We start from the raw sequence: 14,034 nt of genomic DNA, 5'->3' as shown, positions 1-14,034 counted from the left end.
ATTTTAGAAACTGGAACCATTGAATGTTTCGTATTTCTGCACACTTTGGGCAGTGATGCAGATATTGATTATGTTGCAATGGAATGACTTGCATCTGTTGCCAGCAGCTGAGAGGAAGAAAAGAGGAAGGTCTGACAACCAGGACAGCTGGACGAGCGAAGAACCCAAAAGCCAAGTTATGCCCGCTGACTCTCCTCCTCCTCTTCCAAGGTTCCTGGTCTTAAAGCCAGAGCGAGAAGGTTCACAGTAAGGCATCGTTACCATAGAAACTCTGTTTGCATTTCCCAGTGAGCAATTCCGGGACCGCTGGCTTTCAGCTGGAATTCAGACATTCAATTCAATGAACAGTGCTGTCTGGAAAAGCAATTGTCTATTTGGGGCAACTTATTGAAAGGCATTCTAGGTGCGTTTCCGTTTAAGTGAAAAGGCAGACAAAAAGGTCCTCAGCCTGAACTGCATGTCATCTTAATAGGCCTGGCTCTTGGGCTGCATCATCAGGGGCAGGAGCACAGCTAAGAGCTCCAATAACCTGATTCGTTCCTTGTGTTTTCATTTGAGGTGATGAAAATGAAAAGCCTCAATTTAAACCGAGAGCAGAACTGTACATGCCAATCAAAATTTGGAGTGTGGTTGGAGAGTACTGCTTTCTGCTGTGTGCCCAGTCACAGGGCTGTATTCAGGTCTGCCTTCAGTCCTCTCTCTCATACCAGGCTGCTGCGCTGGAACAAAGAGGCCTTTCACATTGACCTTGACACACGGCCACCCCCATCACCACAGGAACCAAGGCAGAGGAATCCACTCCAGCTCTCTGATATCAATCTCTCTGTACCCCTGGCAGACAGTCCTAACTCAAGGCTGAGGTGAACCTTGGAGAGAAGGCTAATGGACATCATGAGTGGGCTTTTATTCCAAAAGAAAAAATATATATATATATATCTATATTAATCTATATATATATATATAAAATAACCTGTTAGCGCCACTGTGATCATTGTATCTGATCTAAAATTACCCATTACGTTCATCCAAGTTTGGGTCTGTGTCAAAATAAATTTACTTTAGTACAATTATGGCTGCAACTAATGAATATTTGATATATCATTTGTTTGGACTAAAAAGTCAAACCACCAATTACAGTTCCCCACAGCTGAAGGAGAGGTCTTCAAATAGTCCAAATCCCCAAAAATGTCATATTTGAGAAGCTGTAAATGGCTAATGTTAGACTTTTGTGGCCTAAAAATAGGGCATTTTATATTGAGAAATACAACTCATTAAAATCGATAAAAGGAAAAACAACCCTAGTCTATTATACACACTGTTTCCTAAGTCAGAATCCAAAAACAATGGTCTGCTAAAGTTAGACTTTGTCAATTATTTATTATTTATGCAAACACCACAGACAACAACGCTGTTCCAGGGAATAAAAGCTTTTATTCTCAAGGGCAAAGGAAAAAAAAAAAACGAGATCTTGCTTTTTTTGGTTTGTTTTTTTCTTTTACAATTGTACAGCCTGAAAAAAAACAACAACACATATATTCAGGCATTAAATTGTGAATCATTTTTTAAACAAAATAAAAATAACAGGCTTTCACTTTATACATTTCTGTCATAAGAAATAACTTCAGAACTGTACATCAAGCTTTTTACAAAGCACGCAGAGCTTCAAAATATACAACGTTCGTTCACATTTTATACACATAAAAACAAAACAAAATGGGTTTTGCTACATTTAAAACCTGGGAGTTACTCGTCTGCAAGAAAAAAAAAGCAGTCCGAACACATTCCACTGTGCATCACTTTTGACCGAGTCCATCCAGCATGCTGCTTGGCAACATTCAGGAGCTCCATTCTTTGTCTCCGAAGAGTCACGAGACAGCAGGAGAGGAGGGAGGCGCTGCCGCTGGGCCAGTCTGTCAGTCTCTTTCTCTCCTTAGCATGAACTCTTGGTTCAAGCTCTGCTCCCCACCCAGTGAGGACTTGTCTTTTTTTTTTTTCCACCAAGCGTGGACAGGTAACACACTCAATCCGTGTCCACATGACAGGGGTTGGTCCCCTGCTGCTCCGCCTCATGATACAACCGCAGGAAGTCTTTGTAGCGCGGGGCGCAACCCATCCAGGCCTCCCCGAACCTCACCATCCCCGTGAAGAGGAACTCGCCCTCACCAGACTTCACCCCACACTGAAGGGGCATCTTGATGTGGCCTTTCCAGCTCCGTACCCTCACGCCCCCAGATACAAAGACCTGGCTCTTCTGTCTGTAGAGGCGGCTGATCTCCACAGTGACAGACGAGTGCTCCTCCTCCTGCTCAACCTTCTTAATACTGCCCCGTGCCACTGAAAACAACAAGCAAGGAAGACGAGATTTAGTTACAGATAATGGCTATATTTCACGCTGCACAGAATGTTTTCGTTGGACATTTCTGCACGCCATACAGCAGCAGGAAGCCTATAATTCTCTCGAACACAGTTTTAACTTACCAAAGTCGTTGGTGCAGACTGCTAGCAGCATCTCAGCGTCGCTGCACGGCTGACAGGGTGCTAAATGAAAATAAAGAGAGAGAGGGGGAAGATGAGTACGGAGCCAAGTTTTGGTAGTGGACTACAAACAAAAACAGGAAGTTCACGATTTCTTTAGCACTCTCGGTTGTTGCAGCACGATAAAAATCTTGTTGACGCGTCCGCAAATTTCCAGTTAAGTACCACTTACATAAACACACTACTGTGGTTGGGCTCACACACTCCCCAATTGGGGTCACGGTAATTTCCATCCCCACAGATGATTATTTACAAAGATGGCAGAGCAGGGTTCAGCTGTAATGTGCTCCGGGTTTTGACACCAAACAGAGGCTGCTGATATTAAGTTCACTGCTTATAAAAATAAATACAAAAAATGCTGATGAGTGTTTAATACTCGTGGTGGCTGTTTGTTCAGCTTCTCCGCCGCAAGAGGAACCCCTTCATAGTCCATGACAAACGCGGAGCAGATAAAAAGGATAAAGACAGAGGGGGGAAAGGGCTACATCTCTGACCTGAACTCTATTAGCACTTCAGCGGGCCTGCTGGGACTGAAAGTCTCAATGATAACATCAAGTCGAGCTCTAAAAGTGAAATTCACTTCAGAAGAGGAGGCAGATAAGACCAAGAACCTCCCACATTACCACATCTTGTCTGGAACAATAAAAGGGAAGCCACGAGAGGGCACGCGCTCACAACTAGAGGGCAAATAATTGGCAGTAAAGCAGCGGAAAAAGTGAAATAGCCTCTACAAAGCACTTTGAAAGCCTACCCCAGGGTACATTTCACCTATGACTGATGGCGAGCAGTGACTCGGCCTGCCCACCCCCACAGTGTTTTATAGCAGGAGAAAAAGGGGTCCTAAATGAGAGCAGTCAAGTCGATGATTAGTTGACTCAGGTGGTCCTGCGGCTGGGCCGGACCAGAACGCCTTTATTAGCCTTAGATCTGCTGTGGTTTGAGTGGCACGCAGGGGCAGGTGGGGAGTTGGGAGGGGAGGGGTTGTCGAGTCAGCGGTGGGCTGAGGGTGGGGCGGTAAAAAAATCAGAGACGAATGATTAAAACTGTTAACTCAGGGGGATTCTGTGCACTGGAAACCACCCTAGTTTACACAGTCTGGTCACAAATTGGAAAATTCGTCTAGATTAGACATCAAGCTGAATTAAGTCCAAGGACAGACATGTGTCATCTTTTAGCAGCTTATTTTTAGCCGGCTTGTCTGAAGCTGAGGGTATAAGGGTGAGGGTTGAGCATGTCTTAGGTCAGCTTGTGTAGCAACACGAGGCGCTGCCTGCATCACCAGAGAGGTCAGAGGTCAAACAGCCACAAGCTCGGACGGCTTAAGAACAGCTGGAGAGCCGGGACACTTCAGAGGGGCTGACCTTACCCGGCGCGGAGTGCAAAGGGCCCTTTGAAGTGAGCCTGCGTGCTGCCATAGCATCAGAGCCGAGGCCCTAAACCCAGGGGTGTTTTTTTTTTTTTTTTTTTTTTTTCGTTCTTCCACAGCAGAGCCGAGCAGGGCTCACATGTCAGACATGAAACAGAACCACAGGAATGGGCTGAGAGCCGAGTCAGCATCTCTCTCTGGCCTGTGCACATGCAGCACCACTCTGATCAGAACCACTTCACAGGGGCTGAGAGGGATGAGGGATGGGACGAGTGGTAAAGAGGGAAGAGGAGGAGGAGGAGGAGGTGGCGGTGGTAGTGGAGGGGTACAATATAGTGTCCCTGCAACATCTGGGCCCCAATGCATTCCTCTGTAATGGAGCACAACTTGCTAATACCACTCGGCACAGACGGAAAACCACATCAAACAGCCAGGAAGAGAGAGAAGGAAGATATATGGAGGGGAGAGGAATGAAAATGAAAATACTAGCATGATAAATAGACAAGAAAAGGAGAAGTAGGAAATAGTGAGGCAGAGGGGAAGGATAATTTAAACGAGCTGAAAGGCAGGGTGAGGGAGTGACAGTAAGAAAAGGAGGAATGGGTGGGTGGGGGGGCTATATGCTCCGAGAAGGTCCTCCCAACATCTGGCAGGAGACACATTCCAGCTTGACGGTGAGCAACTCAATCCCAGCACAGCAGGTCGGAGAGAAGAGGAAGGGAGAGGAAAGAAGAAGAAGAAGAAGAAGAAGAAGAAGAAGAAGAAGATGAGAAGAAGCAAAAGGAGCAATCAATCTACCAGTCCGGGCTTCGGATGACACGAGACCACTGTCTTTGTGAATCATCCCAGTGCTATCTCAGGCCACATCACAGTGTCAGATTATACTCCAGAGCCGAACAGAGCACACTAATGTGGTCAAAACAACTCCACGCTCACTCCTCTACATTTAACCCTCTCTCTTTTTCCTCTTTCTTTCACTGCTGTGCCAGATTATGACGCAGGATGTGGATATGTGAACCCAGAGAGCCCGTAAAAACAGATGTGGGCCTGATACAGCTCATATTATGCTTTAGGTGGAAAAAAAAACAACACAGTCGCACAGCTTGAAACTGTGCAGGTTTGGCAGGTACGCAGCTTGAAAATAGACGGCTGTTTTTCAATAGAGGCCCTGCAGCAAAAATCAAAAAGAATAAAGAAAAAGAAAAAAGAGCCAAGTCAGATCGAGTGTGTAAAGTTGTGAAATGAGCTCAAATATTTTCATCCTAAAAAAAACTCAAGTTTCACAAAGACTTAAAGGCTTCAGATTTGGATGTTTTGAATCCTCAAAATGTACAGACAATGCTACCAGAGAAATGGACTTTGGCTTCGGTGTTAGCAGTATGTTGGAGCAAATGTTGAGTTTCCTACTATTAGAGTCCAACTTAATAAAAGTTTCCACCAGTAGATGGCTGCATTTAGTGTGCAGCACACACCACAGGGACAAAGCACAAAGGAACCCAGTCCTAAAGGGAATCAATCAAAAGTTTGTAGACCTCTGTAATGTTGATTTTAAAAAGAAATACAATTAACTGCAGGTTGACCAACTGTAAAAAGCATCAAAATAGAGAGATGCGTCTTACCACTCTGCGAGTGTGCCAGCCTGTCGCTGACCAGCTCGTACTGGAACACCGTGATCCGGCGGCTGATGTCCATGTGCGGGACAGCCTCGATGAAGAGCGACCCCTCCAGGATATTGAAGCACTGCACCTTGCCCTGAGTTTGGTCCTGTTCGCGCAGCAGCATCCGCAGCTTGCCGTTACGGTCCAGGTAGATGTTGGTGCCTCTGGAGTCTGCGGAGGGTTTGATGCAGACGGAGAGGCGGGTGGCGGCCTGGGAGACCGTGTTGGGTCGGAGGTTGACGATGATGGCCCCCGTGGGATAGAGCCACTCCAGGGAGCCCTGGGAGCAACGCAAGTACACCTGCTCCACGTCCCTGGTGTGGCCTTCATGAGACAGACCGCTGGAAGGAAAGAAAGGAGAAAAGACGTCAGCGGACATAACGATTCAAGACAAGGCATTGTGAAGAATCATTGGAAAAAGTGTACAATTACAGAAACCCAAGAATGCGAGCGCTCTCTTTGTGGAGATGTGTTTTTCAAACTCATGCTGAACATCTTTTTTTAAAAGCAGCATAAAGGGATTATTCAGTAATCTAAAAATGATTTTCTGGTAATTTATACCCCGAGTTAACTGACCAAGGTGAAGACCTCTGGCACACTGTGAGGACATTAGACCACATTCTTCCTAAAGCATTAAGGGCCGTCTGCGCACAAGACTGGCTGCATGACCAGTCACGAGCCAGAGCAGCCAAAATGACCTCAGCCCCAACACACACTGCACGCCCCCCCGTCGCCCCCATCCTGCATTGTTCCTCCCAGAGCTTTGGCAAAATGCACCCACTGGCATGCTGCCTTTGGGAAGAGTTTGGAAGCAGAAATGGATGAATGGAGGGACACAGGGGCTTCTGGGCAGACAACGGCAGCAACAGTAGCCGGGCCCGCTGCATGCAAGTGCAAATGCAGGTCACGCACCGAACCTCCCCTTGCTTTCAAGCCACCAAAGAGACTGGAAGAGACTTGTCCGGGCAGCACTTCGGACTCTGGCGCCAGCATGACCAAATGACTCCCTCCAGAACTTAATGCCTGGTCAGGGTTTGAAAACTCCAGGCTGTCAGTCATTCTGTGGCAAAGCCAGAGGCAGGAAGCCATCAGCAGTCTACCAGCGTGCGCATGCCAAGCTAGTGGTTTGACTCTGAGGGAGAAACGCCCAGTTTCCTGAAAATGAGATGCTGAAATTCAAATTCAGCCATAGATCTAAAGTAACCCATGGCACATGCGGAGCATATGCAGCTGAAGCCTCGCAACCAGGCTCTCCCCTCAGCACGCCTCTAATTAAGTCCCTTCTAACTTCATCACTTCTGCATGCAATTAAAGGAGATTAGTCAAGAGTCTCACTAATGAACAACAGATTATTGGTTAGGAGCTCAAAAAGCGCAGAATATGGCCTACCCCTCCTGACTGTGAGGATGAAAAACAAAACCGCACTATTTTGGAGGCACAGCTTCTCAAGTGCAAAACAGATTTCAGCAGATGTTTGATGGGAGGTGAAACTTTCCAGTATATGCTGCCTGAGGTTTTAGAATCTGTTGGAAATATATATTTTTTTAAACATAAAAAAACTAAAACACTTAAAAGCACCAGGGAAATCTGTGCATGTCATAAATGTGAATATATTTTTTTTTTGCTTTGTTTTTTGTAGTTGATATTAATCTCTAGATAAAAATATTTTATATGAAGGCATTTGATCGGGTGGGTGTAATAAACTCATTTATATATTATATTCCAATCAAACACATTTATTTCAATGCACTGATGGGGTGACATCTCATTCATAAATACAGCAAAGACCAAAACTCACACGTGTCTGTAAAGCTTTTACTTTTCATTTGTTTTCATGTTACAAATAAATAATTCACTTCATGAACTTGAAAACATTTGTCGTACATCTGTTTTTATTCTAATTTCGTTGAACTCCGCTGTCTCCTCTCACAGTTTCGGTTCACCTCGCTTCAAGCTCACTTACTTTCCACCTTTATCTCTCTCTCTCTCTCTCTTTTTCTTTCTTTTCTTTTTTTTAAAAGTTGATATATTTAACAAAACATCACAGTGGTCCTCACCTGCCCTTCCAGCTGCACTGGTCGCTGGAGTACTGGCAGAAAGAAATCCGACAGAGAAGGAGAAGAGGCAGCAGCAGGGAGGCCAGTATCGGGGTGAGCATGTTTGTCTCGCAGCTCACTTCGCCTCCTCTCCGGTGAATCTACGATAAAGTCCGCCGCCGTATATCCACCCACATAGCGTTTCCATGTGCCCACACCGGTCCGCTCAGCGTCGCTCCCCGGTCTTTCGTCTTCTATTCTCGGTATGCACAGTTGACTAAGGGCGCTTGTTAAAGCTCGGTTGTAAGCGCCCGGCGCTGACAGTCCCCCCGTTCAATGTGGACTGAGCTCGGCTCCGACTCTCGCTCCTGCAGCCCTGATTGCTCTCCACGTCACAGCCCATCCACTCCAGTCCATCGAGTATGGTGCCTTCAGGCGCCCAAGCTGAGGCTCAGACATTTGAGCTTCATCGTATAAAATGATAGATAGATAGATAGATAGATAGATAGATAGATAGATAGATAGATAGATAGATAGATGTACTTTATTTATCCCAAGCTGGGAAGTGCAGCAGCAGCATTACACAAAGTGACAAGTGACAACAAAGAATAAAAATATACTATAAAGCAAACTATACATAATAAAATATCAAAAAAGCAATAGTAAATACGATAAAATAAAATACCAAAACATTGAGAGAAAGATTAGCAATTATTATTATTCTTTTGGTCCCAGAAATGTGGCGTTATTTTTGATGAATGTATTCAAAAACAAAATATGACAGACTTTACACTTGCACAGAGGTTTACAGTACAGACACACTCTATTACAAGTAAAAGGCCTTCAGATATTAGTATAAAAATAAAGTGCTAAAAGTCCATTTCAGAATTATGTACAGAAAACAGTATCTCCAAGCTACATTTAAGTAAAGTAAAGTTACCTTCCACCACTGCACATCATCAATTATCAGCAGTACACGGGAAAATATGTATTTGTTTTGTGTTTGTAGCCCTGACAGTTATTTACACACCATCTGTGTCAATTGTATGTTAATTGTTTACTTGAGATACTAATTGAGTTTTGTCATTCCAGAAAGAAAATTACTTTGTGGTCACGTCATCGCAAGAAAAAGAGTTGTTATTTTTGTGTTGAATGTATAATTATTTAAAAAAAAGAGAAGAAAAAAAGTTTAATGTGACTTCTCTGGCGTTATTGCATTAGTTGATTTGATTAGACTAATTTAATCTGGGCAGATAATGTGTTGAGATGATTGTTTACCATCAAGTGGGGAAAATTCCGACAGCACTTTAACTACGCATAAGAGTGAAAAGTTTTGTTTGCGACACATTCACTCATATTTTTATTATGTAGGGATAATTTTAAAGTTTTAATTAAAATAAATGTAAGTAATTAGCATTATGTCTAAATTAATTATTTTTCATTCATCACATCTTGTATTAAAGTTAGTGGGGACTGTCTAAAACAAGTTTATTATTCACACATGTGCCTAATTTAGCTACTGTCATCATCATCATGGAGGAATCTGAATAAACTGTCATGAAATGCCACCAGATTAAAGTAACCCAACTGTGGCAATGCTCAGTTTTACTGCATTGTGCAATCATCAGTTCAGTACAGTATGTTGAAATGTACTGGAGTACTGGAAAGTGATGAATATTTGTGTTTTGTGTTATGACCAGTCCATTAGCAATTACCCTAATAACCACCGTAGATTTGTGTTTGTAAAAACGTTTGAGAAACATGAACTGACAGACTAATAGAGCAACAGACTAGGCACACTGTAGAAATGTTACTCACCATCTTGGAGTCTATTATTTATGTTCAGATGTTTTCTTGCCTGGAGAAAATAACCAACTGAAATTGATTATCATGGTTAGGTGCTCTGGTCGCAGACCCACAAACATCTGCAAATATTGGCAAAATCAAGCAACAGATGAATCAAAATCATATGTATCGGTCAAGGGAACACAACTTCACATGTTGTTTTATGTGGAATAATGGTGGTTCAATGCCTAAAATTTTAAATAATGATACAGCGGCTCCAAGATATTTATTTTGTAATAGTCCAGTTAGAAGACGAATCACGTTAGAAAACCACACCGTGCCTTCCAGACATATCTCAGGTCAAAGAGCCATTTCAGAACATCCAATGAAAACAATAATCATCATTAATTTACATAATTACGTTTTGATCTATAACTTCATGACACACAAGTCCTAACCACAGTTAACACTCCTAGGCTTTTATAGTGTAAAACAAAGCCATGTTTCCGAAAGCAACAAGAGCTGCAGGAACTTGTAGAGTGGCGGGGTCCGTTACCACTGGGTGCATCTGTAAACATAAACTTCTCATCACTCAAATCGTGGATCCTGGGTTTTCTTATGGAACAAGATGTTTTGTGTGTGGATGGTGTTTGGCATGGGAAAGAAACCCGTCTGACAAGGAAAACCAGAGCAGTTTGTAACTGCTACTTTTCCTCTCTGGTTTCCTAGGACTTGGAATTGAATGTGGCTGGTTGGTGATCAACATGTCTTTATTACTGACCCGACATGCAGGGTGCATGTCCGAGCCTGGGCCACATGCCACGAAAGAGCCCCACAAACCTCAGATGCATGTGCAGATAGTTATTTTTTTTATTTGACTCTAGATCCTCCCTCTCTAATAAAACCGCTCAAACCCACAGCCATCTTCCAGACATGTACATTGAGCAATATTTTAGTATTGTTTGTGTAATCTAGTGAGAGGATCTGTGGATTTTGGCTGGTGAGTGAGTGCTCTGGTTTTTGTAGTCCTTGCTGCCGTGCAGGCTCGTGCATGAGTTATACCTCTTGATGAGCTGACAGAACCGTGAGGCGTGTTTGAACACGATGTCTGAGGTACCGTCACAATGACACCTGCACTATCACACCAAAGCTACACCTGTAAGGGCTCCTCAACCATGTCTGTGAATTTACACACTTTGTGTCCTGACTCTTTAAGATTAATGGGGTGCTTCACTGATTTCACAAAGTCTGTTTACAGGTCTTGTAGAGTACGACTGCATGTTTGAAAAAAGTTGTATAATGTCTTTATAGAAACTCCAGAGGAAGCTGGGCCAAACAGAGTCAGTTGTGCTGCTGTGGTGCATGTACTGGGAAAGCTCTGCTGTACTAAATGGAACAGAGACTTAATTAGTTGGCTGCTGTGGAAAAAAGGTCTATTTAATTCAATTCAGTTTTATTTATAAATGTAAAATCATAACAGATGTTATCTCACGATGCTTTCCATATAGAACAAACAGTAGGCCTTATGATATTTTTTACAGAGACTCAACAATTCCTACTATGAGCAAGCACTTGGTGACAAGTGGTAAATCAGTAGTGTACTCTTTTAAGAAGCACAGTGTATATTTGTTTTAACAATGCCCATTTTAATAGCCAGTATATAAGAAATGACTTAATAAAATAATACAGCGTGTGCACTGATGAACACCAATCAAATGGGATCACAAAAGTGAGTCCCCACAAAGTAAAGTACTTACTTTATGTGCGCATAGAGACGATAATAACTGACATGGTTTGTCTATTCTGGGTTAGGGTTATTATTAACTGACATGGTGGTTCAACATGGCGGACTCTGGAAGACCTGTGTCATCTATGGATATAAAATGCCCATTCTAAGGTAACGGAAATATAATGATTCTTATTTTCAGGTGATTGTACACGAATGAAGACATAATTATGTATATCATATTCAATTTAAATAAATATAGCACCCTTAATATTTCCCACTGGACCTTTAAGTGAATTCCAGCTGTGACCAAATTTGCTGCTGTAAAAAAAAGGATATTTTGGCTTTTGCACTGTCAGCCAGAAAAAAACAAGTCATTTAAACAATGCCATGTTGAATTATGCTGGGCAAGAATTTTGACATTTTCTAGACAAAACAATTAACTGACAGATATAATTAAAAGATTAAAGTAGATGCAGTTGCACAGTAGAATGACCAAACTAAAACGATACAACCATGAGTCAGAGACAAATAACTAGTGTGCAGATTCATCTACTCTATTCTGTTAAAACCACCAACATCATTTCCCAGAGAAATTAATCTCCTTTAAGAAGGGTGCGTTTGCCCTCTTCTTGTTATTCCAGTTGCCTGATCACTTGCTGCTTGTTATTTTCTTTCTCGCTGCGGCTTAAAGGGAAGCAGGTTTAGCTCTCACCCCTCCACCTGTCAGAAGTTTCACTGCTGGTGGGAGTGGAGAGTGGGGCATGGGGAGGAGAGGGGGGAGAGGGAAAAAAAAAAACAAATCGATGACAGATAGCAGGAGAGTGAAAAACAGGCAGTTAATCATACAGTGTCTTCCTGTTGTTGGTTTCTGACTGAAACTTGGCAGAGGAAACATGACACAGAAGCAGCGAGGTGCAGCTCAAATTATAGGATTACGTACATTTGGTAAATACGTGTTATGTAGCCTGGGATACTAAAGTAGTGGAGTTTAGGGAAGCAGGGAAGGTGGGAGAGGGTGAAGGGTTTTTTTTTGGGGGGGGAGGGTGAGATGTTTTTGTGTCAGCCCTGTTGTCCCCAAACTTGAGTTAGCCTCCAGGTGAAAAAGCAGTCATAAAGTAGAATAGAGTGCTGACAGGATGTGATCTTTATGTGTGTTTGCATGTACATGTGTGTGTCCTCACTGTCCCTTCTTTCTGTTCTTAATTGCTTCACTGTGGCATAAAACAAAAAAAACTAGTCTTGTCAAGGGCTGAACGAACCCTTGTTAAGTTGAGTGTTTTTCATAAAACAGCAGACAGTGAACAAACCTATTGTTCTCCTCTGGGTTTAAAAGATACAGTTTACCGATCCGTCTGGCTGAGGTCTTTAGTGTCTGAAGTTAATTAACAACCTTCAAACCCTCAAAGTTAAACCCCTCCGCTCTGAGAATCAGTGTCATGAATGCCTAAAGCGCTGCTCTGTTTTCAGAGCCAGTCTCAACCTGTTTCATTAAGCCTACTATCTTGGGCAGATAAACTGTAAACTGCAGTCACACAAGCATGTCCGATATCTTGTGGTATGCAAAGGCAGATTGGAAGGCGCTGATATGATCGACAGGCTGCCTGCCTGTCATCATCTCTATCTAGCCCTTGTCCAGACTGTCAAAAATGCAGCTGAGCTCAATCCCGTGCATGCATTCCTCCTCGTAAACAAGAACCGTGTCATCTTGACGTGCGCTTGTTTCTCTTCTGACACCTTCAGGTTCAGTGCTTCTCCCCTCGCTTAAGCAACATACTAATGAAGATAGTGTGCATTCCAGCTTTGCAGGCCCCCGTGTCTCTATCATCACTCATGGTCAGCGGCTGTATTGCCGGTAGCAAAGTCCATACATTCAGCTAGTGTGGAAATATGTGGGAGGAAGTAACATATTTGAAGTATGCAGCAACTGGAGCATCTCACCAAAAATTCCCTGAAGTCTTCAGGCAAGCTGCAAGCTGGGGAAGACAAAGCCTGTCTTTTGTTTCAGCACTAATGGTGATGTGTAGCTTGTGGGTATGTGCTTGTTGGAGAGAAAAGAGAGAGGCCAAAGTGGAGAAAGATAGAAAATGTCACGGCTCCTTGTGCTGTATCTCTTGCAGGCCATGTGAAGGGGTGGCAAAGGAGATTAGATGCTGCCAAGGCCTCAACACAGCGACATGCTCAAGTCCATGCTGAATTAGCCCTTGATGCCTTCAAGCTGTTCTCAACACCACACTATCGGCTCTTTCATATCTTTCTCAGTGCACAGAAACCTGAGGAAGTACAGCGCTGAGGGCTCGTAAGAAGAATTTGGGTCAGAGCTCATTTTGACGTGGCAAGGTGTGAGCTAGCAGGTGGGCAGCGCTTATGAAAGCAACACAATAAAAGTGAACTCTCTCTGCCTTCGAATTTCACAGAGATCAGATCTGGATTAGGTCCAGAGGCACCAGGATTCGCCAATCAGCGACAAATACGAAGAGAATCACATTGCACGGGGCAGAAGAAGACAGGGACCAGTGTTTTTTAGGTAAAAATCTGACACACTAAGGAAGGCAGATCTGTATCCTTGCAGCACCCTTTCTCCACGACGACTTCCGCTCCGCAGATTAGCCTCGCTGATCTGATTCTCATGGCTTCCTGTGGAGAAAGAGCTCTGGCCCACGTCTCTCCTGTTTCTTCATGGCACAGTGACATGAGAGTTTCCTTGATGCTTACACTCATTCTTCAATTTGCTCGATCAGTCCAGGATGGGGTACACAAAAAGCTTCAGCCATTAGGCCCTCTGATGCTGGGTGACAGCCATGATAGTCTCAGAGACTGTGGGGGTGGGAGGAACAAACCAGGAGCGCCTTCCTTTGTTAACTCCTGAGTTCTCTGGCTCACACAGGGTAGATTAGCTCCTTCTATCTACCCACAGACTCTGGCATC

General features: G+C 43.6%; 1 protein-coding gene across 1 annotated transcript; it reads right to left on the bottom strand.

Moving 5' to 3' along the window:
* Window positions 1–1,573: 1,573 nt before the first annotated feature.
* Window positions 1,574–8,022, bottom strand: metrnla (meteorin like, glial cell differentiation regulator a). Its single transcript, XM_010730425.3, has 4 exons — window positions 7,617–8,022; window positions 5,521–5,900; window positions 2,479–2,538; window positions 1,574–2,334 (listed from the first exon to the last, which is right to left on the bottom strand). Exons 1-4 carry the CDS (start codon window positions 7,715–7,717, stop codon window positions 2,021–2,023), a joined length of 855 nt encoding a protein of 284 aa, XP_010728727.3. The 5' UTR covers window positions 7,718–8,022; the 3' UTR covers window positions 1,574–2,020.
* Between the last annotated feature and the right edge of the window lie 6,012 nt (window positions 8,023–14,034).

This window comes from Larimichthys crocea, chromosome XII (assembly GCF_000972845.2).
Source record: "Larimichthys crocea isolate SSNF chromosome XII, L_crocea_2.0, whole genome shotgun sequence".
NCBI classification, from domain to species: Eukaryota; Metazoa; Chordata; class Actinopteri; family Sciaenidae; genus Larimichthys; species Larimichthys crocea.
This window is presented reverse-complemented; position numbering and strand designations above follow the sequence as displayed.

What these genes read in the sequence shown, in the direction of transcription:
- metrnla (XM_010730425.3), bottom strand. Translation starts at nt 7,717, where the DNA reads ATGCTCACCCCGATACTGGCCTCCCTGCTGCTGCCTCTTCTCCTTCTC. An exon ending in CAGTGCAGCTGGAAGGGCAG is followed by an intron (nt 5,901 to 7,616) that starts GTGAGGACCACT and finishes CTTTCCTTCCAG; the next exon opens with CGGTCTGTCTCATGAAGGCC. An exon ending in GCTGGCACACTCGCAGAGTG is followed by an intron (nt 2,539 to 5,520) that starts GTAAGACGCATC and finishes ATTTTCATTTAG; the next exon opens with CACCCTGTCAGCCGTGCAGC.